A 22,861-nucleotide genomic window follows, 5' to 3' on the forward strand; every position below is an offset into this window, starting at 1 on the left:
AGGACATAGGCATAGTCCTCAAGGAGTTTATGGTCTAATGAGACAGAAATACAAGTGGATCAGTTCAATACAACATGATAAGCAGCAACATGAGATATGCCCAAGGTTCTACAGACCTGATGAGAAGGGGCACTTCACTCACTCTGGGACAATGGATCTCAAACTCTTTGGTCTCAGGACCTTTTAAAGTATTTTATAAAGATTTAATTTATTTATTTGACAGAGAGAAAGAGCACAAGCAGGGGGAGCGGCAGAGGGAGAAGCAGGCTCCCCGCTGGGCAAGGCTGCCACTTAAGCAACTGAGCCACCCAGGCATCCCCAGTATTTTAAATATTATTGAGAGCTCCAAAGAGCTTTTGTTTATGTGGGGGTACATTTATCAATATTTATTGTAGGGGAAATTAAAGCTGAGACATGTTTCATTGATTTGTTAAATATTCAATGTTAATATAAAATTACATACAATATATAATATAAAATAGTATCTATAATATACAGATGCATTTGTTAATATTATAAAAGAAATGTGGAATTGATTAAAATAATAAACCTATTACATGTTAACATAAATAACACCTTTTTGAAAAATAACTATATTTTCTAAAACAAAAAAAAAGTTTTAGTGTGAAGAGGTCATCAATTTACATAATTGCACATCTCTTATGATGTGCAGTTAGAAAAGGGAAGACCTCACAGAACTCCTAAAAGGGGCTTAGGGAGCCCCCACCCAGAGAGTCCTTGAACTGCTGACCCCCGCTTCCTGGATGTGAGTTTTGAAGAATGAGGAAGAGCTGTCTAGGTGAAAAAGAACATTCTAGATCAGTGCTTCTCCAACAATCACTGCGCATCTGAATCCCTTGGGGCCTGGGGTGGGGCTTGAATCCTGCATTTCTGACAAGCTTCCAGGTGTTACTGACGGTGCTGGTCCCAGAACCACACTTTGAGTAGCCGGGACCTAGGCCAGAGGAATAAGAGAAACAGAGGTGGTGTCACAGAAGAGCATGAAGTGTGAGGGGAATGGCGGAGCTCCTAGAGAGTGAAGTACCAGGCGGGAAGTACCAGGACAGAGCGTCAGCATGCCAGGGAGATAACAGACAGTCGTCACTTTTCCCAAGGGGATGTCATGAAAAGGTTTTAAGCAGGAGGCAACTCTGGCTCACATGTAAGTAAGCATCATTTCTTATTCTGAATAACTCAGAACTGCAATAAATACAGAACATACACACAGAGCAAGTGGGCAACAGGATGAAGTGGGGGAAGAAGAAAGATAATATTCCCTATACAGGGTGCCCAGGTGGCTCAGTCGTTAAGCGTCTGCCTTCAGCTCAGGTCATGATCTCGGGGTCCTGGGATCGAGCCCCACGTTGGGCTCCCTGCTCAGCGGGAAGCCTGCTTCTCCCTCTCCCACTCCCCCTGCTTGTGTTCCCTTTCTCGCTGTCTCTCCCTGTCAAATAAATAAAATCTTGAAAAAAAAAATTCCCTATACTGCATAGCTTCCTAGAAGAAGCATGTGCTTTGCTTGGACTTGGACAGAATTTGCTCAAATTGCAGCCCTGCCATTTACAAAATGTTCCTGAGTCAGCTTCTCAGAGGCTCAGATTCCATCATGGGTAAAGATCTGAGAGATCCGAGTTACACGGGCAGAGAACAGAGTGCTACCTAGTGAGTACCCACTGAACTGAAATCCATATGATAAAGGACGTTATAGAGATAATAAAAAATAACAACGAGAAGTGATTATTGTTATTCTAAGACTAGATACAGGCTTGAAACGAGAGACCCGAGTTTATTAGAATTTTGTATTTTCAAGAGCAAAAAGATTCTGAGTGAGAAGCTGAGGGGAATCACCTAAACGTAAATGGTTCGCTGATTTGCACACCAGGCAGCGTGAGCTCACAGCTATGCACAGTGACAGAGGGCGCGGGCCGGCGACTGCGGGAGAAGGACCTCAGGTCTCAAGGTTGTCATCCTTTCTGGCAAGACAACTTGGACCCAAATTTTCAATAGGAAATTTGAATGGCTTAAGTCGTAGTCTCCCTGCTCCCCTTTCTCCTGATCTGATAGTACTTGGTACAGATAATAATGAGCACAAACACAGAGCACAGAGAAGAAGAGTCATGTTTGCATTTTAAATAGAGCCATCCCAGTTTCAAAAATCTCTCTCTGTGTGAGCACCCCCATGAGAAGGACTTTCATCACTTCTATTCCTCTTTTTCTCTGGAAGCCCTTGGCCTTGAAGATCCAGAATTCCCCTCATCCCCCCTGGGATTCTGAGACTCTTCATATCTCATTCTTACCCTGAAGCATGAGTTATTACGTTCCAGATGATGCATTGCTTTCTCAATCCCCTGAAACAAATATTGGCTCTCCGATTGTAAATGAACGTTTTCATTATCCTAAAATTCCAGGTTCTTAGTTGGACAGAATTGGAAAGCCTGTTCGTTTATCTTGAAATATATCGAGATATATGGGGTTTGTCTAAATCTCTTGATAATTAGGACATCTGAGTAATTGTTTTTCTCTATTTTAAAATGAAAGACAAGATAAGAGTAGGTTTATAAAAGAAAGCCAAATGTCAGAAGAGATAGCACACTTCAGTTGAGTCAATGAGCGTGTTTTGACAAATCACATTATCTCAGCACTAAGAGTCTTTGTATCTGTGTGACAGATTTGTTATTGTTTTATATGAAAATAGGCAGCGTGAGGAGAAATAAGTGACTTGGACAGGGAGACAGTTCAAAGCTGATTTCTGACAAGGATTTCCTCAGCCAGTGGGCTGACAGAAATTTCTTTGGTTTTTCTTTCACCAGGAATTCATCCTTTCTCATCTTTGTAATTTCAGTATTTTATTTTTTTTATTTTTTTAAAGATTTTATTTACTTATTTGACAGAGAAAGACACAGTGAGAGAGGGAACACAAGCAGGGGGAGTGGGGGAGGGAGAAGCAGACTCCCTGCCGAGCAGGGAGCCCGATGCGGGACTCGATCCAGGGACTCCAGGATCATGACCTGAGCCGAAGGCAGTCACTTAACCAACTGAGCCACCCAGGCGCCCCTAATTTCAGTATTTTAGACTAAGAATTTGACTCTTAGAACACCCTTTGCATCGAGGTTCGCTCCCCAGGAAGGGAGCATTTGCCTATGCTCCTGTTCCTTCATTCATTTATTCTTTAATTTTCTGAATCCGTGGAAGCATTTCTTTGAGAAAAGCAAGGAGGGAGGAAGGTGAGTTTTTAATTTCTAAGGCTGATTGAGTCAGCTATCTCGCTGGTGCTTCTCGGCTGGAGCCCTTTGCCCTTGGTGTGGCACCCAGTGGCGCTGCGAAAAGTCTGGGCACCTTGACAATTCCTGCTGTTCACCTGGGACAGAGAGGGAGGGGAGCTAAGGTGTCTGTGTATCCAGTCCCTGTCCCTCTCACTGGGATAAAAACATGGCGATTCTTGTCAACAATAACCACAAAAATTACAGAATGTCTAGGAATAAACTGAACACAAAACATCCAAGATCTGTATTTAGAAAACTATAAGCCCTGACTGAAGGATGTAAAAGAAGTTGTAAAAAAGGGATAGACTCTGTCCCGGAAGAATGAGAGTGTCAGAGAAAACCATGAACCATCACTTCACGTGGACCTTGAGGACCCTCTCTCCTTTACTGTGCATTCCCTCAGCTGCTTTCCTATATGGACTTGGAGACCTCTGGTTATTTTATAAGTATGTGTCTTTTCTTACCCCCCCTTTTTTTTAAGAGCACAAGCAGGGGTGGGAGAGGGGGATGGGCAGAGGGAGAGAGAGAATCTTTTTTTTTTTAAGATTTTATTTATTTATTTGAGAGAGAGTGTGTGCAAGCAGGGTGGAGGGGCAGAGAGAGAGAGAGAGGGAGAAGCAGGCCCCCCGCTGAGCAGGGAGCCCTATGCGGGGCTCGATCCCAGAACCCTGATATCATGACCTGAGCCAAAATCAAGAGTCAGACGCTTAACTGACTGAGCCACCCAGGCGTCCCTCTTTTCTTCCCAATTAAATGATACGATTAATAAAAGCCAAGACTATCCCTTTTCTTCTCTTTATATCTTCCATTTCCCTTAATACAGAAATGCCTCTACTTACAACTTTTCCATTTAAGGAAGTTCACAGTACAAACAAAGCAGGGTGGAAAAGGGCATCAACTCTGCCCACCACCAGCAGATGGTTTTAGCAGTCACAAGCCATCATTCTGCCACACATTGTTCCTTAGTCAGAGGGATGTCAGCTGGATTGGTGCTCAGTTCTGAGCTCTTTTATGAACATCAGTAACATCATCAGTCTGAAAGTGTAAAAGTAGTGAGTACATTTAAAATGTTGCAAAAAAGAGACACACGATTATGATGGAAACAAAAGTAGAAATAATTTTTCAAAACTGAAAGTGGTGAGCAAATGCCTATTATTGCAGGGTGCGCCTGGCAGAGCTGGAAGAAGCCTTAAGGCCAAAGACAAAGTCATGAACAAAAGGAAGGAACAGGGATTGGTGAAATGAAAAAGGCAACTTTCGGGGTTGTGGCTGCATATTAGCAGCAATGAACGCTATCCCTTGGCCTAAACTTTGTTCATCCTGGGTAAGTCCAGGAGTTTATGAGTGAACTTAAGCCTAAGCATGGTGAAGAGTGTTCATGAGTCTGCTGTAAGGTAAGGGTGGTTCCCCAGGGTCAAAGTTGCTGGGTTCAGGGCCCATCCAAATCAGCAAAACCTCATCTGTTGGCCAAGGAGAGTGCTATAGCCATAGGAGGTCCACATTTGGGGGAAAATGGTGAAGACAATGTAAGGAAGAGAGGAGTACTCCCGGTTTAAAGCTTTGAAGGGCCCACTTATGTTTTGATTTATGTGGATGCATCTGGAAATTGGTAACTTAAACCTCTCTTAGTCACTTTGAACTTAGGAAAAAAATGGACACAAGAATGGGGTTTTAGAACTCAGGTCTTCATAAATGGAATAGCTTCCATATAGAGCTTTACGTGTGGTTAATTACACAAATATTTATTGCACATCTCCTCTGTGATGGACCCTTTCACACACATTAATTTATTCACTCAATAATTCTGTAAAATAGGTATCACCATTATCACCATTTTATGGCTGTGGAAATGAAATCCGGAGAATGCCAAAGTGGTCTCTTTTGATTCCAAGGTGCTGTTTTACCTCTCCATACATAGCTGCCTCCTTGTGTCAGCCAAATGAATGAATGAATAAATAACCCAATGCTAATATACATTATAATTCTACCTATGCTTCACACAGTTAAAAAAAACGGCTTGATTTTAAATGCACAACTATTACTTTATATAATGTCACCAATATATAGAGTATGTAAATAATGCCACCAGTGTTACTTGATATAATATCACCAACTCCCATTGCTGTGTGTCTCCCTTCTGGCCTTCAAAATATCTCCAGGGGCATAGAAGGGGCATGCAGCATGGAGTGCCACTTTGAAGAGTGGTTTCAGTGAGTAATAACAAAGTCAAACAGGACCCCCAGAAAGGGTTACTTTTCAGTATGTATCTTTGATGCAATTTACAAAACATCTTGCAGCCTCCTGGTTGAGGGCCCTTCCTTGTCTTTGGAAATCCTTTATACTGATAGGGAGTAGAGAAAACGGCTGAGAATCCTAACCAGGGTTGTTTAGCAAGGGTGTAATTTCTCCAGTGCTCCTGTGTAAATTGTGGTTATAACAAAACCTCATCTCTCTCAACCTAATCATTCCATGACACATTCAGGAGGATACAACATGGTGAAATGAACACTGAGAAATTAGAATAAAATGTGTCAAAGGAAAATCTCCCTAATAGCTTTGACATGACAACCTATACATGAATAATCTAAATATTCATTCTGGGTAATAGAACAGCCATCAACAAATTCGTTACTTAAGACAACCAAAACATCACTGAGATACCACCTCACACCAGTCAGAATGGCTAAAATTAACAAGTCAGGAAAGGACAGATGTTGGTGAGGATGCGGAGAAAGGGGAACCCTCCTACACTGTTGGTGGGAATGCAAGCTGGTGCAGCCACTCTAGAAAACAATATGGAGCTTCCTCAGAAAGTGGAAAATAGAGCTACCATAAGACCCAGCAATTGCACTATTGGGTATTTACCCCAAAGATACAAATGTAGTGATCCAAAGGGGTAAGCGCACCCCAATGTTTATAGCCCCAATGTCCACAATAGCTAAACTATGGAAAGAGCCAAGATGTCCATCAATAGATGAATGGATAAAGAAGAGGTTTTATATATATATATATATATATATATATATATATATATATATATATATATATATATACACACACACACACACACACACACACCATGGAATATTATGCAGCCATCAAAAAAAAAAAAACCACAACGAAATCTTGCCATTTGCAACGACATGGATGGAACTAGAGGGTATTATGCTAAGCGAAAAAAGTCAATCAGAGAAAGACATGTATCAATATGATCTCACTGATATGAGGAATTCTTAATCTCAGGAAACAAACTGAGGGTTGCTGGTGTGGTGGGGGGTAGGAGGGATGGGGTAGCTGGGTGATGGACATTGGCGAGGCTATGTGCTACAGTGAGCACTGTGAATTGTGTAAGACTGATGAATCACAGACCTGTACCTCTGAAACAAATAATACATTATATGTTTAAAAAAAAAGAAAGAAAATAGTAGGAAGGGAAAAATGAAGAGGGGGAAATCGAAGGGGGAGATGAACCATGAGAGACTATGGACTCTGAGAAACAAACTGAGGGTTCTAGAGAGGAGGGGGGTGGGGGGATGGTTTAGCCTGGTGATGGGTATTAAAGAGGGCATGTATTGAATGGAGCACTGGGTGTTATATGCAAACAATGAATCAAGGAACACTACATCAAAAAATAAATAAATAAAGGTTTCAAGAGAATAAATGGGAAAAAAAAGACAATATTTTCACTTCAATTGTCAATTGACAAGGGGTCCCCACAATATATTGCTATTTGCAGTTTGTATAAGAAAATGTACTTGAATTTCACAAATATGCATGAATCATACTCTTTCAATTTTAGAAAGGGACTCAGCCTATTCAAAAATGTTCACAAAATAGCTATCACAAGGACATTAACCTCATAAATCATTTCACGGCAAGAACTACAAGCTGGACAATAATTAATGGATTTGTTTCCAGTTAACCAATTTATTTCTTACTTTAAATATATGCATTTGTGCCTTCAGATGCCTCTTGTTTAAACAACTTCTCCTATATTATTCTCTTTCTAGCTTAGCAGTAGCTGGATTCTTTAGAGAGTCTTCCATGAAGCAAACCAGCACTAAAATGACTATTATTACTTATTGAGTAGTATATACCAGCTCAGAGCACTGGGAGGAATATGAACAAGAAATATGTAAATGCTCCACGTGTTGGGCACCTGGGTGGCTCAGTTGGTTAAGCGACTGCCTTTGGTTCAGGTCATGATCCTGGAGTCCCGGGATCGAGTCCCACATCGGGCTCCCTGCTCGGCAGGGAGTCTACTTCTTCCTCTCCCACTCCCCATTTGTGTTCCCTCTCTCGCTGTGTCTTTCTCTGTCAAATAAATAAATAAAATCTTTAAAAAAAAAAATGCTCCACGTGTTAATTTATCTGTATAGACACCAGATTCATTTGTGGCTCTTCTACCTTCCTGTTCCATGAGAAGAGGAGAATTCTGGGTAGGAAAGTGGGCTTTGGCATCTCACTTTGTTAGATCTTTTTCTTCAACAAAAATGGAGGAAGGAGATGAAGAGATGGTATCTTTGTCCTCAGCCAGTGGGGGATTTGGACTTGTGTGGACAATAACTGTATGTCCCTTTTAAAAAGCAAATGGAAAAAAAAAAAAACCCACATATGAACACATATTTAGCCTCACTTGTAATCAAACATCTACAAATTCATTATGCTATGAATATCACAAGTTGAGAAATTTATATATTATTTGACTCAGCTATTCTGATTTTAGCCAAAGGAAAATATCATAGCTATGATCAAAAATTTATGTATAAAGTTATTCATCTTGGCATTGTTTTAATGATAAAAAAGGTGAAAATCCTTCAGTATTCATCAGAAATAATAATCCATCCTCACAATGAAATATTAAGCAGGGACTAAAACTGGAAAGATTCCACAGGATTCCATTGGGCAAAAACTGCAGGTCCTATAAAATAGAAGGCAGAGTTCTGCTTCCACCTAGGATGTAGAAAGTCACAAAAGAACATTGTTTCCATCAGAACAAAGAGAAAAGGTGGGCAATATACAAAATAATAACTTCTCTTGAGCCCACCAGAGAGATGAGGTCACAAGGCAACTAAGTGAATTGAATTCCAAAGAGTGGTAGGCCCATCCATAAACTGCTTCACTTGGCAGAGCATCAGGGAAAGATGTGGCCACTACATTAGTAGATGAAAAGAAATCAGCTAAACATTTAATGAATGAATCCTTAAAGGCCAAGTGTGGGCTAGTGCGTCAATTTAGAAGAGCTTAGAGCCTTAGACACAAGGGAGTTTGCATTCACCCTCCAGCTCTGTTCTATAGACCTGCACTGGGTGTTCCCAAGAAAGTCAGAGGCAAAGGAGGAAATTTGAGAGAGCCCCCCTCCACCATATAGACATGCAGGAGGTAACCAGCTGCTACCGAAAGACAAGCACAAAGCCTTGGCTTCTTCCCCAGAGACTTCTCTTATAAAGCCAAAGTCTTAAGCCGCTGGGGGAGGGCAGAAAATCTTCCGCCTCTAGGACCAGGCAAAAGTCCAATGCTTCTTTGAGAATAAGAAAAACAAAACCTGCTTGTCTCTGAGGCGGGAGTAGGAAACTCTCACCCCACTCCCAGACATAGGCAGAGCCACTGCCGCTGAGGGAGGGGTAGAAGCAAAAACCTTCTGTCCCTTGATTTGTGCCCAGGATCCTGCACTACTCCAAAGCAGAGACCTCCTACTGTTGGGGGAGAGGCAAGAATGCTCAAGAAGGCTTAATCCCAAGGTTCAGGCACTCAGGGCTTGCCTCAGACTGATACAGGACCAGGACAACAAAGAAATCCCAAACCTCTACAACAAGACATGCATAGAGAAGCAACAATAGAAGTCCCCTCTACTTGGGATAGAGGCCATAGAGAGAGCATAGAGAGAGATGTCCTCTGTGGTGCAGGTATGCAGGGACAGCTGAAAGCTGAGGGTAAGGCATTAATACTTAGAAATCCTCTCCAGTACTCAAGGGTCTACTCTTAGCATATGATAGCAGCAGCTATCTACTGAAGTCCATGGTACACTAAACCCAAATCTAACTTGACTCCTGATTGACTGACTCAACCTTCACCCTCTGTCACCCTCCCCTGCCTCACTAATGGCCTGAAAGAAGAATAGGTGTGGCCATTGTCAAGCATAACTTATATTTACCTTAGTATTTCTGTTCTTCTAGACATGTCCTGCATATAATTAAAAATTACAAAGCACATAAAAATGTAAAAAAAAAAAAAAAACATTGTCAAGAGATAAAGCAATTAATAGAACCAGACCCAAAGATGATTCAGCTATTGCAACTATGGGGAGTTTACTATAATTAACATGTTAAAGAGATCTAATGAAAAAGGTGGGCAATATGCATGAACAGATGGGAGATATCATCAGACAGCTAGAAGGTATAAAAGTGTCAAATGCAAATGCTCGACTTAAAAAATAGTATCGGAGATATGGAATTCCTTTGATGAATTCATTGGCAGACAAAACATAAGGAAAGAATTAGTGAACTTGAATATATGTTAATGAAATTATTCAAACGGAAATATAAGTTAAAAAGGAATGAATTAAATAGAACAGCACCTCCAAGAGCTGTGGAAAAATATCAAACGGTATAACATAGGTGTAATTAGAGTTCCTGAAAAAGAAAAGAGAGAGAAAAGAAGGCCAAAAATAATGACCAAAAATTTCCCAAAATTAATGAAAGACAACAGTCTTGGTTCCAAGAAGCCCAAAGAATCTTGAGCAGGATAACTGCTTCCTCACAAAACAAACAAACAAAAACAAAACAAAACAAAAATCCCTATACACATCCAGAGTCAAACTGCTGAAAAGCAAAGATAAAGAAGAAATCTTGAAGACAGTGAGAAAAAAGAAACATTACATGCAGAGGAATAATGATAAGAATCACAGCAGACTTCTCAGAGACTATGCAAAGCATAAGACAAGGGATTGACATCTTTTAAATCTGTAAGAAAAAGACTTGCCAATCCAGAATTTTATGTCCAGTAAAAATACCTTTCAAAAATGAAGATAAAACAAAGACCTTCAGACAAACAAAAGTTGAGAATTTATTGCCAAAAACCCTGTGCTACAAGAACTGTTAAAGGCAGTTCTTCAGGCAGAAGGATGGTATCAAATGGAAATTGGGATACATACACACATAGAAAACAAAGAGGCCAGAAGTGAAATAAAGAAGGCAAATTATAGGGCAACCTGGATGGCTTGGTCGGTTAAGCATCTGCCTTTGGCTCTGGTCGTGATCCCGGAGTTCTGGGATCAGAGTCCTGCATCCTGCTCCGTGCTCAGCGGGGAGCCTGCTTCTTTATCCTTCTGCCTGCCACCCCCCCTGCTTGTGCTCTCACACGTGCTCTCTCCTTCTGTGTTAAATAAATAAATAAAATCTTAAAAAAAAATTCTCTTTTAAAAAAAGCAAATATTAAATAGATTCTTCTTATTTTAATTACTTTTTGTTTAATTACTTTAATTACTTTTTTTTTTTTAAAGATTTTGTTTATTTATTTGAGAGACAGTGTGAATGGGGGTGAGGGGGAAGAGCAGAGGGAGAGGGACAAGCAGACTCCATGCTGAGTGTGGAGCCTGATGCAGGGATCAATCCCATGACTCTGAGATCATGACTTGAGCCAAAATCAAGAGTTGGACTCTTAACTGATTGAGTCACCCAGCCACCCCTGTTATTTTAATTACTCTTAAATAGTATGCAGGGTATGAGTAAAGTTTTGTAAAAAGAAAGCAGAGCATGATTCATTAAAAAAACTTTAGGAGAATATACAACCAAATTTTAACTGATTTTTTTTCTAAGTGGATTATAGATTATTTCATTCTTTATAAAGTTTATTTGCATTTGCTAAATTTCCTGCAGTGAACTTTTATTACATTTTGCACTAAAAGTAGAATTTTATTCTTATATTCTGTCTTAAATATTTTTTAAAGATGATGTATGGATCTCAAGAGCTGTGAGGTTAGAAAAATTTTATAAGGTAATTGTTGGAGGAAATAATAATTAGAAAAAAAAATTTCTGTTATGAAAAGTTTTCTCCACCTTTTTGCCCTTCTGGTAAAAAGAGAGACAATGAAAAGGAAAAAGGGCTTTCTTCTCTGATGGCATAAGCCATTGGTAATAAATCTAACTTTTAAGAAAATAAATAAGTATTAAATATAAGCCTCTTATAAGAGTTACTGATGCTCTCTCTACTGGATGAAGCCTTGGAGCTGGAGCCACATACATGACTTGAAGGACTGTTTATGCCAAGAAAATATCAGAAGATGATTCTCTATGTGGTCAAGAAATAAAGCCAAGAATTGATGGTATCTAAGTATTACTGAGAACTTGTACCAAAATGTCTTTCATAAAATTTAATCTTGCTTTGACTTCTATATAATTACTTAATTTTTACATTAAAACTTAGCTGAGATTCTTCTCAGCTGCGGTAGTAAAGTAGTATTTTACTAGAGAAAGAATAATTTAGTGCAAACATCTGCTATTCTTTTTTGATGGTTAATTGAGGCCATAGGGAGCCAGAATATTTAGAATTCAAGTCCAGAATCAAGATACCATCATCTACATGATAGAGTTATTGTAAGGATCAGAGATAATGTGTGAAAAGACATGAAGTAAGTACAAAATAGGCAGCTAATAAATGGCAGCTATTATTGGCTACTGAAGTGTATTGAAGATAAATGAAGAAGCCTTCACTGCCATCAACAACGAAGCTAAGATAACACTTTACAAGCAGCAGTTCCAGAATCCACTGACACCTGTTAATTAATATGTCTGACATGCTAGTCAGTGAAGTATTGAGATTCCAGACATTTGAGAAACTGTCTCCTCATCTTGCCAGGGGAATTTCACATAGACATGAAATGGTCAGTGTGGGGAAAGAAAAAGGACTGTTAATGCAGTTGATGTATTTTTATGCACCCGGAACGGGGTTGGGGGGGTGATGGGAGGGAGGAAGAGAGGGAGAGGGGCAAATTGGCAAATGCTCACAAAGTTCTCATAGGAAAAGTACCTCTTACAGAGGCAAACAAATAACATTTTGACTTGGAAATTTTTAAAAAGTCAAAATGAGCTGTTGAATTATATGCCACACTGGTTTCTCCCTCGCCCAAATTTTTAACCACTAAAATAGGGAAATGTTGGTGTTGATGCTGCAACCTCAATATTGAATCATCTCTTTCTTGTATCGCAGAGTACAGTTCAGCTCTCTGGCTATAGCAATCAGTCGCTTTAGGAAGGCCAAAGGTTTAAGAAGAGTAAGGGGTGTTCTACCTCTTCCACTGACGTTTAATAAAAGAAATCTAATTAAACATAGTTCACGCTTCTTTAGCTGATTTCATCATATCCTTGGAACTTAGAGGTTCAGAATTTTAACTTTCGATAACTAGAGCTGGATGCAGGGACAACTATTCAAAGAAAAAATGATTTCATCCTCAAAACATTTACAGCACCAGGATAAGATGCAAAGATTTGAGGTGAGGGCAGAATGGGAGAGAAGATTCCAGGACTCAGGCTGTTAACCAAAGATAGACTGCTCCTCAGAAATGGAAGACGAGATTCAAGGAGAGGGAATATTTACATACACAGGGAACATATGGAAAGACTAAATCAGAGCAAGATGGTGACATGAGGAGAGAATAGAAGAGGACAAAAAAATCCTCATCTCCCCCCCGAAAAGAAGAAGAAGTCTGCCTGAGCAATCGGCTAAATGGCTTTTATTCTCTAATGAAACTGTGCAAAAGGAAGAACATCCTAGCTTGGAGAGCATAGTGTGACTAATGAGGGAAAATGTCCCCATGCAGAGAAGGGCACAAAGGAAGGAACAAAGCCCTTTGGCAGGTGAAGATACAAAGACTGTGGGAACAGAAAGAGGCAAATAGACAAGAAGGAGTGAACCCAAACAGATTCATGGGACAGAGACTAACAGGAGAGATGGAAAGGGGAGCAGAAAATGTCTGTCTGTGGAGAGAGAGGCCCAGTCAGGCAGAGGGCAGATGCATGGTGGGGCTTCCTCTCTCATATTCCCAAACCCAAAGAGGGGGATCTCTAGAAAGAGAGAGCAAGTGTCCTCCAGAATCTGATTCTCCTGTTGACTGTCCCTTCCCCAGCACCTAGAACAATTCCTGGTATATAGTGGGTGCTCAAAATATAGTTGTTGGATGAAAAGTGATATATGCAGAAAAGGGAAGGAAGCTGAATCCCCTGAGAAATGCCATATGCCTCATGGCTTGCATTATTAAGGTATGAGGTGGCAGAGAATACACCAAAGAGCTGGGGTCTGCATATAGCATAAACAAGTGATGCTTACCCTGGGGCCAGTTTGGTTTTGCTGTTGCAGGACCATCAAAGACCCGAGTGAAACAGGCAGTGGTCAAAGCAAGGGTAATTGATGAGCAAGGAAGTAGCAGAGGGTGGCACTGCCACCCTTGTCTGTCCCCAGATCTCACTCACAAGTCTAGATGTTTGAATATCTCATCATCCAGGGTCTCTCATTTGGGGATTATTTCCGTAGAGTTTTCCACAAAATACAACTAACCAACCAAGGCCTTGAATGTACTCAGCCACTCAAAATCACTATTACCTAGACAAGAATTGTTCTATTAACTTAGCAACCAATAGGGTAGGTCTCCAAGGAAAATGGATTCAGAATAGAGACTCCCTGGGAGCCCCACATGGAACTCTGATCAAAGAGCAATGGATTTGGTCAGCAGAGTTGGAGTCACGTTGGTTGTAAATTCCCAGATGACTCATCCCACTCCCTAGGGGATTCCCCGCGTGGAAGATGAGGGGGTGAGATGGAGAAGTGAAGATGAGTCAATTGTAGACCTGTCTGACTGCTCTGGCCTGGCTATTTGATGTCATCAACACAGAAATACATGTAGGTTTAGACATAGGATTGATATAAAGTCACAAAAAGGAGGGTATCACCGAGAGAAGTGATATTCATCACTGAAGAAAAAAAAAAAAACTAATGATAACAGACCAGGGGAGAAATTGAACTGAAATAGGCCTCAAATAGATTCTAGCCATTCAAGTGTCAATCTTATTGGAATGGCAAAATTTATACATTTTCATATCTTCCCAGGGCACCAAAACAGAAGTGCTTCACTCTTCTGGATCATTCCATCCATTTTCTCTTAGCTTATCCCATCACCATGGCAATGAGGCAAGGACATTGTTTTCATGTGTCTGGACTAGACTAGTACCTTTGTCAATTACTTTGAAAATGCAGATGACAGTGTCTGCGTGCTACTTCTAAGGAAATTTCTTATCTAATAGGGGAATCAATGGGATAAGCAAAGCATTAGGAGGAACAGCCTCTGGATTTTATCCTCATTCTGCCATCTCGGAAAAATGATGTGAGATTCCAATTTCTGCTCACAAAATGGTGGCAGAAAGGCCACTCACTTGCTTTATAATGAGAAAACATCAGACTGAGTAACTTGTGATGGCCAGTCATTTTGCTTAAGTAATTAATTAAATAACTATGGGAGACCCTGCTAATTGCTTACCCCATATCAGTTCACACTTTCTTCCATAGGAAAAAAACCAAGATTTTATGCAAGGGTGCAATGCATCACCCAAGAGACTACATTTCCCAGTTTCCCTTGAATGCAGACATGGTTAATGTGAGGTGTGTGGATAGGCTGTATGTGTCTCCAGGGAAAGCTCTTTATAGGTAACTGACTCAAGTGAGCAGTGTTACCCCCCATCCTCACCCCCACCTTCCTTTTGGTTGGAGCTTTAGTGGTTACCTTGGACCTTAAAATGAAAAATGAAAGTCATATGCTAAGGTTGATGGAGCAGAAGATAAAAGAATCTGGTTCTCGACTGACCCTGTGATGCTGTCATAACCTGGGCCTTCACAGCTCTTTTATATGTAAGGGAAATAAACTTCTATTCTGCTTGGGCCAAACACAACTCCTAACTGACAGACCCACTGCCAACCTTATGAGTGGCCCCCTTCTAGGCTCACCCCAACATTCTCAGGGCTCAGACTAAGAGCAGAGGTGGAGGCTCTAGCCTGTGGTCTGCCCATTTCTCTTTCTACCCCTTGCTCTGCCCTCTCTCTGTGGACAGCCACGCTCATGCTTCTAAGCTCATCCTCAGGCTAACAGTGCATGTTGGCCACTCTTCAGGACTAGGGTACACACACCTCCCACCAGGAGGACAGAGCCCTGGAGAGGCTGGTGTAGGCTCTGGAAGTAGGCTCAGAGCCATTTGGGCAGGGAATTCCAGGTTCCTCTAACCCTGAGGCATGGTCTACAAGTGAGAGAAGATTCCAGGTGGTATGTGCCTTTGCCCTGTGATCTCCTTACTGCATGGGGAAAAGCACAGCCCTTGTAGGATGGGACCTAGGGCAGGGTTCAGTTACCAAAGTCTAACTGTGATACCATTAGCTTCTCTCCATCTCACCTCCTGCCTTTTTGTCATTCACAACTTGACAGTAGAGCAAAACTTGAAGTGGTCCAGTTAACTATTTGTTATAATAGTCTTGGTAAAATTATCTTTAAGAGGAAAAGTCTAGAACTATAGCTTGAATTATGTTGTTTTCCTGTTATCTTTAATGCCACTATCTTCTCTCTTTTATTATACTGTATAATGGAAATTTGATCAAGCCTGGATCTCTGGCAAGCCTTTTTTTTTTTTTTAAGTAGACTCCACACCCAGCATGGAGCCCAACATGGGACTTGAACTCATGGCCCTGAGATCAAGACCTGAGCTGAGATCAAGAGTCAGACACTTAACCGACTGAGCCACCCAGGCACCCCTGGCAAGTTTTTCTTTGGTAAGTTGTCATGAGGATGGCTAAGAACAAGTTTATCAACCAACTGCAATATTCATGCTGGATCAGCACTAACATTAGTGAGTCAGCTGCAAACCCAGGGCACCGAAACTGGAACACATAGGAGAACCACATAGGAGCAGGTGGAGATTCTGACTAGGGGAAGAACTCTATAAGGTGTGCCACTGAAGTGACCCAGGACTGGGCCTCTGTTACTCAGGGAGTCCCCCACTCAGCTGAGGGTAGCAAGGACTGAGACCTCATGTGGCAGTGCTGCCAATGACAGGGTCCACCCCCACCCCAACTCATACCCCAAGTGCGAGGACTCAATCTTTAAGGAATCTGTGGCCTCCACATGGCCTGACTGGCAGGACCAATAAAGTTGGTTTCATGGACATGAAGATACCCAAACTGTTGCACTATGTCTGTGTATTCTGGAAGCTCTCTCCTTTAGTGATCCCTGCAGTGATTTTAAGCCTTATTTTGGATTATGGTTGTCTATGTTCTCCAGGCTGGATAATTACCAAAGAACATGAGTACTCACCCACACTTCAGAGAACTTCTGTAACCCCTTTCAAACAGCAAGGTATAATCAAAAGAACATTAGGCAAAGAATTTGAGATGTAGGTGGTCACCACAGAGTAAATGTTTGTGTCCCCCCCAAAATTCATATGTTGAAACCTAATCCCCAACGCAATGGTATTAGGAGGTGGGGCCTTTGGGAGGTGATTAGGCCATGAGGGTGGAGGCCTCACAAATGGGATTAGTGCCCTTACAAAGGAGACCCCAGAGAGCTCCTTCCCCTCTGCTGTGTTGGAACAGCAAGAAGATGGCTGTTTATGAACCAGGAAGAGAGCTCTCACCAGGCACCAAATCTGTGACACCTTGATCTTGGACTTCCCAGCCTCCAAAACTCTGAGAAATAAATGTTTGTTGTCTATGCTACCTAGTCTACACTATTTTTGTTATAGCAGCCCCAAAAGACCCAAGACAGTGCTTCTATCTCCAACTTTCTATCTACATTTTGTTTATTCATTTCCCCATAGGAGAAATGGAAGGCATGAGCTAAATGATTTATAAGGTCCCTCCCTACTCTAAAGTTCAATGGCTCTATGTAGTTCTATGTATTGACAGATATTTTAAATATCCTTTTCCCCATCTTCATCTTCTTATCATCTTTCAGGTCTTGGGTTGGAAGCTAGTTCCTTCCATAGGCCTTCCCTCACCCTCACCAGCCTGCACTGTGTCCCCATGGTGCCCTATAGTACCCTATTATAGTACTACTCTCACTAGGGTATAATTGTTTGTAAATTTATCTGTGGGTTCCCTGCTGGTCTGCAAATTGAGGGGGTACAGACATCATTCTTTAAGGTTGTATCTTCAGCACCAATTCTTAGCAGGAGCTCAATGACATATATGAAATGATGATGTGAATGTATGGTTTATGATAGCTACAACCCCTTTAGGTCACTGGGCTGGTGATGAAAGATGTTCTCAGATAACTATTCAGGGAACATGCTGAAATAGTCTTGGTTCTTCTGCCTGTATTTAGAAATAGTCTTTGGACATGTGTACCATGTGTATACACCTAATGAATCAGATGACCACATTTTTTTTTAAGGAAAAAGATGGAAAAAAAAAGTTTTCCACTTTTATGATGAGAGAAACCCAGACGATTATACTCAGCTCAGTTCTCATTAATAAAACAGAAGATCTTTTGCCTTCTCATCTGAGCTCTTCAGATTAATCTAAGGCCTGATTGTCCCAAAGCATTACTAATTATATAGCAACATCATTTATATCACAGAATTGGAAATGACATACATATTCAGTTGCAGAGTGATGGTTAAATAAACTGTGACACTAACTAGTGAACTCACACAGCCCTTCAACAATGGTGCCTCCAAGATAATCTGAAGTTAAAAGACAAGACATAAAATTACATTTGCAGTATGACTGTCATCATGCAAAATATATCAAATATAGGGATAAAACATGGAAAGATATGTTACAGATTATTAATAGTGACTGTGTTTATGTGTTAGGACTGAATTATGTTCTTCCTACTTTTCTGAATTTTGCAGATTTTCTTCAATGACGTAATATTTTATGCTCATGGTGAAAAATCAAAATGAACAAATCATTTCATTGTTAATTGAAAACATCCTGTTATTTCTGCTATAAAATTACTGGTGTGTCCACCTGAAATAGCTGTGTTGAGACACTCAAAGACCCTTGGGAGAAACCAACAGAAGCAGGGGATGGAAACACACTGAATCCTCTGACCTGTGTAATAATAATCACTGATCTAAGCTCTTAACTGTGTGCCAGGCGTTTCCCATACATTTTGCTTCATTATGTCCTCATAAGAACTGTAGGAGACAGTGGTCAAGAGCAGTCAGATCTTTTGCAAGCACATGGAGGAGCCACAGAGTTTGATCCTAGGCAGTCTGTCTCCACATCTGCCATTTTGTCACCATGCATTGCTGCCCACTCCAGTGTAAGGAGAGAGACCGAGGGGAACGCGAGCACAATTAGAAGCCATACTTCCTTTCATGCAAGAATCATTTGTGTCAGACAAAGGTGCAGCCTCCATTTCTATTTTCAGGAGTTTCTATTTGGATAAGTCCTCAAATGACTCCTGCTTGTCAGTGGAGATGGTCTCCGGTAACCACTTTTTCACCATATTATCTCAAGGCTCTAACCAGAATGCAATCCATAAATTGTCTCTCTTTGCACATAAATCCATTACTTTGGGGGCAAAAAGTCCATTTATAAATGCTCTCATAGTGGCCCACTTTGCAGAGCCAGACCAACATGGATACAGTCTATGCCAGCTTCCTGGTTAAAAGGCTAAAAATAGCCAGTCTCTATTTGCCAGCACAATTACAGGCAATTTTCTCCATGTGCCTATTGAAAGTAGATCTACCCTGCAAATGCTGACCGACTGAATATGCTCAGCTGACACGATTAGTGCATACCAGCACTGTGAGGCTCTCTGTTACATGGTCGCATTTTCTCTGCACAGAAACCTACTGGTGTAACATTTCAGGAGTCAGGGGAGGGGAGCCGTCACTACAAGAGAATTCCAGGAGAAGAAAGCAGGATATCTGGAGAGTCCAATGCTGTTGGAGTCAAGTTTTGCTAAAATAAAGCAAGTCCTCCCGGCCCTCCCTGCCACCCCAGGGAAACCTGGATGGGGGAATGGGGGACTACAGAAACAGATTCCATAAAATCAGTCGTGCGGATTGGTCTGAGGGAAATGACATTGGGCTTAAAGGAAATCCATTTTGATTTAAAATTAAAATTAAAAACAAATGTGTAAACAGGGAAGACTTAATGAGCAAAAGGAAATGAATAAACAGAGGTAAATCCTAACAAGAAGGGTAAGTGCTATGAGGAGAACTACTTGGGGGTATTATTGCACCCCATTGTGCTCTGTCTCTTGGTCCTGTCCCCCGAGGGACAACTCTATGGTGTCTATTCACTTACTTTCTCTGGAATCGGACCACAGGATCAGCCAGCAGGTCAGTGAAGTCAAGCTTGCTCCCCTTCTCGATGACATCACGATGTTTGCGAACAAACAGCCAGCCGATGTGGGAGAAGAAGAAGCCCCGGCGGGCATTGTGAGGATCAGCATCAGTCTCTGAGTACTTGTGGTGGACTCGGTGGTCCCTGGCCCACTCAAAGATGTCATTCTGCAGAGAGAACACAGACCCTGAGTGAAGAGACAAAGCACCCTGGCACCTTCTTGAAAGCTTCTCAGCCTCTCCCTGGACACATCCCCCACCATCCTCACCACTGACTTCCACTTTGCTCCCACAATCAACCCACAATGTCTTCACCTCAAGTTCAATCCCTGGGGTTGGTCTGGGATGGTCTCCTTGAAAACAAGAGGAGATCCTTCCTTAGTAGGGATCTGAGCTTGTGTTTGGGGTGTGCTCCCTGCAGGAGGTTCAGGCTTGTTGAGTGAACGAGAGGGAGAACCTGGAAGTTCTGGTGAAGGCTACGGAAGTCTCCTGGGAGCTCATTCATGTCAAGAAAAGAGGGATCCGGGGCGCGTGGGTGGCTCAGTTGTTGGGCATCTGCCTTCGGCTCGGGTCATGATCCCAGGGTCCTGGGATCGAGCCCCGCATCGGGCTCCCTGCTCGGCGGGAAGCCTGCTTCTCCCTCTCCCACTCCCCCTGCTTGTGTTCCCTCTCTCGCTGTGTCTCTCTGTCAAATAAATAAATAAAATCTTTTAAAAAAGAAAAGAGGGATCCAGTCTCAAGATGAAGTCTTGGTTGTCAGAGGAGAGGGGCAACCTTGAGTGTGAAAGAAGGTTGGTGCTTGGCCTGAATCTCTCTGGCCTCTCTCTCATTCTTCAATGGCCTTCATATCCAACTTACAGAGAACAGGAAGCCAGTTAAGTAAAAACCCAAAGAGTTATTCATCAAATCTCTGCAGAATACCAAGACACAAATAATACTGTTTGAAGACTGCTCTAACAGTGTGTCACAGGGAGGGAGGGGAGGTCACTTTGGCTCCCTGTGGAATCTGAGGTACTTGGCCTGGCCGTAGAAGCAGAAATGCCTCAGGGACAGGCCGTGCTTACTGAAATCCCAAGAGAGACTCTGGTGCCCGAGGAAGGAGAAGCATTGTCTAGCAGATTCTACCAAACCCACAGACAGGGTGGGGCTCAGGTACACAGGGCGGACACATCCTATTGACCCTCTCATGATGGGATACAAAGGGAGGGTATCAAATGACTGGAGGTTCTGGGTGAGCTATCAAGGACAAGAACCAATGGCATTTAGGCTGATAGTATTAATGAAACCTTATCTATAGTCAAGGGCCAGTGAGAGCTCTAGACTTTTAGTTTAGACTCAGTTTTGTTTTTCTTTGATAATGCTTTCAAAACTTTGAGGAGGCAAACTACACTGGGGAGTAGTGCTTTTGATAGGAAAAGTAGTCTGAAAATAGAAATAAATTTATATAGTGCATAAGCCCTTTTTTCAGAAAAAAAAAAAAAAAAAAAAAGGTCATAATGTTTTATACTATACTCCTCAGGCCTTAGTCATGTTTTCACTAGCAACCTGCCAGTTCACAGATACTGGCTTCAACCTGCTGATGAGAAGAGAGGGAACAGTTTTATTCTCAAAATTCTAACAGTTTCTTAATCCAAAGGGGGTTCATTGAGTTTTTGGTTTCTTGGGCTCATCCAATTGCTGCTGGAAGGGCTACTCAACCCTTTATCCAATGCTGTTTATCCAACAGCACCACTGAAAGCTTCACCTTTGGGGAACAGGACAGACAGAGGGGAGGTAGACAGACCTGAGGAGTTATATGCTCAGCTTTGAATATAAAAAGAGAAAAGAGATTCTTAGTAGCCTGTGCAAGGCAAAAATGATAGCCTGGCTTACTGAGATAAGAGGTCTTTAGGTTTTACCAGAGTATTTAAACATGGTGGTTGAAAGAGTGAAAGTATTTATCATTTATAATCACAGAATCTGGAGTTAGAAAGTGGTCAAGACCACTGCAGCCCAAGGAATAATTTATTCCTTTTGCATTCGTGTATTGCAATGCCCACATGAACACAGGAAGAAAGGGGGATGCTCTGTCCCCGGTTCACAAACGGCAAAATTAAGGCTCAGCAGACTTTTACTCAAGTTCGTTGGGTGAGTCACAACAGTAATGGAAAACAGACAGCCCTCCTTCAGTTCTTAGTTCACTCTCCTTCCAACAAGGTATTTCCCTCCTTCTCCAAATTTAGAGGCGGAGAGTCTTACAGAGAACTCTCATTTTCCTTGTTAAAAGGTTATATTGGTTCTTTATCACAATGCAGTTTTATAAAAACTCTAAGTAGAGGGTTCCCGGGGACTGGCAACATTGTTCTCACACAATTCAGCTTAATGCAACCACAACAAAAGAATGATGATGCAGACAGGTTGGAACAGAGATGTTTGTTTGCTTTAATCTCTCTTACCTAGATACCTTCCAAAAAAAAGCCACTCGGACTGCGACAGTGGGATGAAGCAAGGGTTTGGGCCACTTTCCAAATGGTCGAGCATGTAATCGAGCCCCCAGTACTTTAAGATATATTTTTAAAAATCTTCTGTTATTGTTCTGTTTTTTGTTTTAAACGCTAAAGCTGAGTCCAGTGAAAACGTGACTCAAAGAACGAGATATAAGCCGACAACAGGGCAGAAGAGAGCAAGATTCACATGCTCACCCAAGGGCCTTTTCCTTCCGACTTATCTGCATTTTGCATCTATCCTGGAGTGACCGTGAGTGGGAGCCAACCCATGAACAGCCTTTGTCTTTGATGAAAAGCTGTGTGTACTTAGGGTGTGTTTGGTACAGTCAATATGTGTGAAAGGAAGAGTGGAGGGCTGATGAGGAGGGCGAGGTGGCTAAGCAAACCTCAGGTGGGGAGTAAGAGGAAACAGCCCCAGCAATATCCTGCTAATCTCTTTTCCCCTCAGTGTTTACAAAGGGAACTTTGTAAACACTGAGTTTACTCCTGTAAACTCAGACAAGAGCTGACTCCTCTTGTCTGGAACTGTGTGCACCACTCCATCATCCTCACTTCAAGGGAAAGAAAATCAAAATTGAGGCACAGAGAGATGGCGAACTTCCATCAATGAACTGACTCTTAAGTAAGCGTATTCTGTCTGCTCTGTGCCCTGTGTGCACAGTTCGGAAGGGGCGTGATACTAAACTCCGCAGCCATTTCTGAAGCCCAAATACTTCAATGCTCTCACAAATCAGTTGACAAATGATTCCGTTTGTGACTCAGAGTTTACACCTAACAGTTC

General features: G+C 41.7%; 1 protein-coding gene across 1 annotated transcript in view; it reads right to left on the reverse strand.

Annotated features, from left to right (window-relative positions):
- SCD5 (stearoyl-CoA desaturase 5) overlaps nt 1–22,861 on the reverse strand; it is a 153,028-nt gene that overhangs the window by 19,916 nt on the left and 110,251 nt on the right. The window contains exon 3 of the mRNA XM_045880895.3: nt 19,557–19,762. Coding sequence (XP_045736851.1) covers nt 19,557–19,762 — 206 coding nt within the window. The remainder of the gene's footprint in view (nt 1–19,556; nt 19,763–22,861) is intronic.

This window comes from Mirounga angustirostris, unplaced genomic scaffold, assembly GCF_029215605.1.
Source record: "Mirounga angustirostris isolate CCGP_5_RB_7025 unplaced genomic scaffold, mMirAng1.0.hap1 SCAF_2, whole genome shotgun sequence".
NCBI classification, from domain to species: domain Eukaryota; kingdom Metazoa; phylum Chordata; class Mammalia; order Carnivora; family Phocidae; genus Mirounga; species Mirounga angustirostris.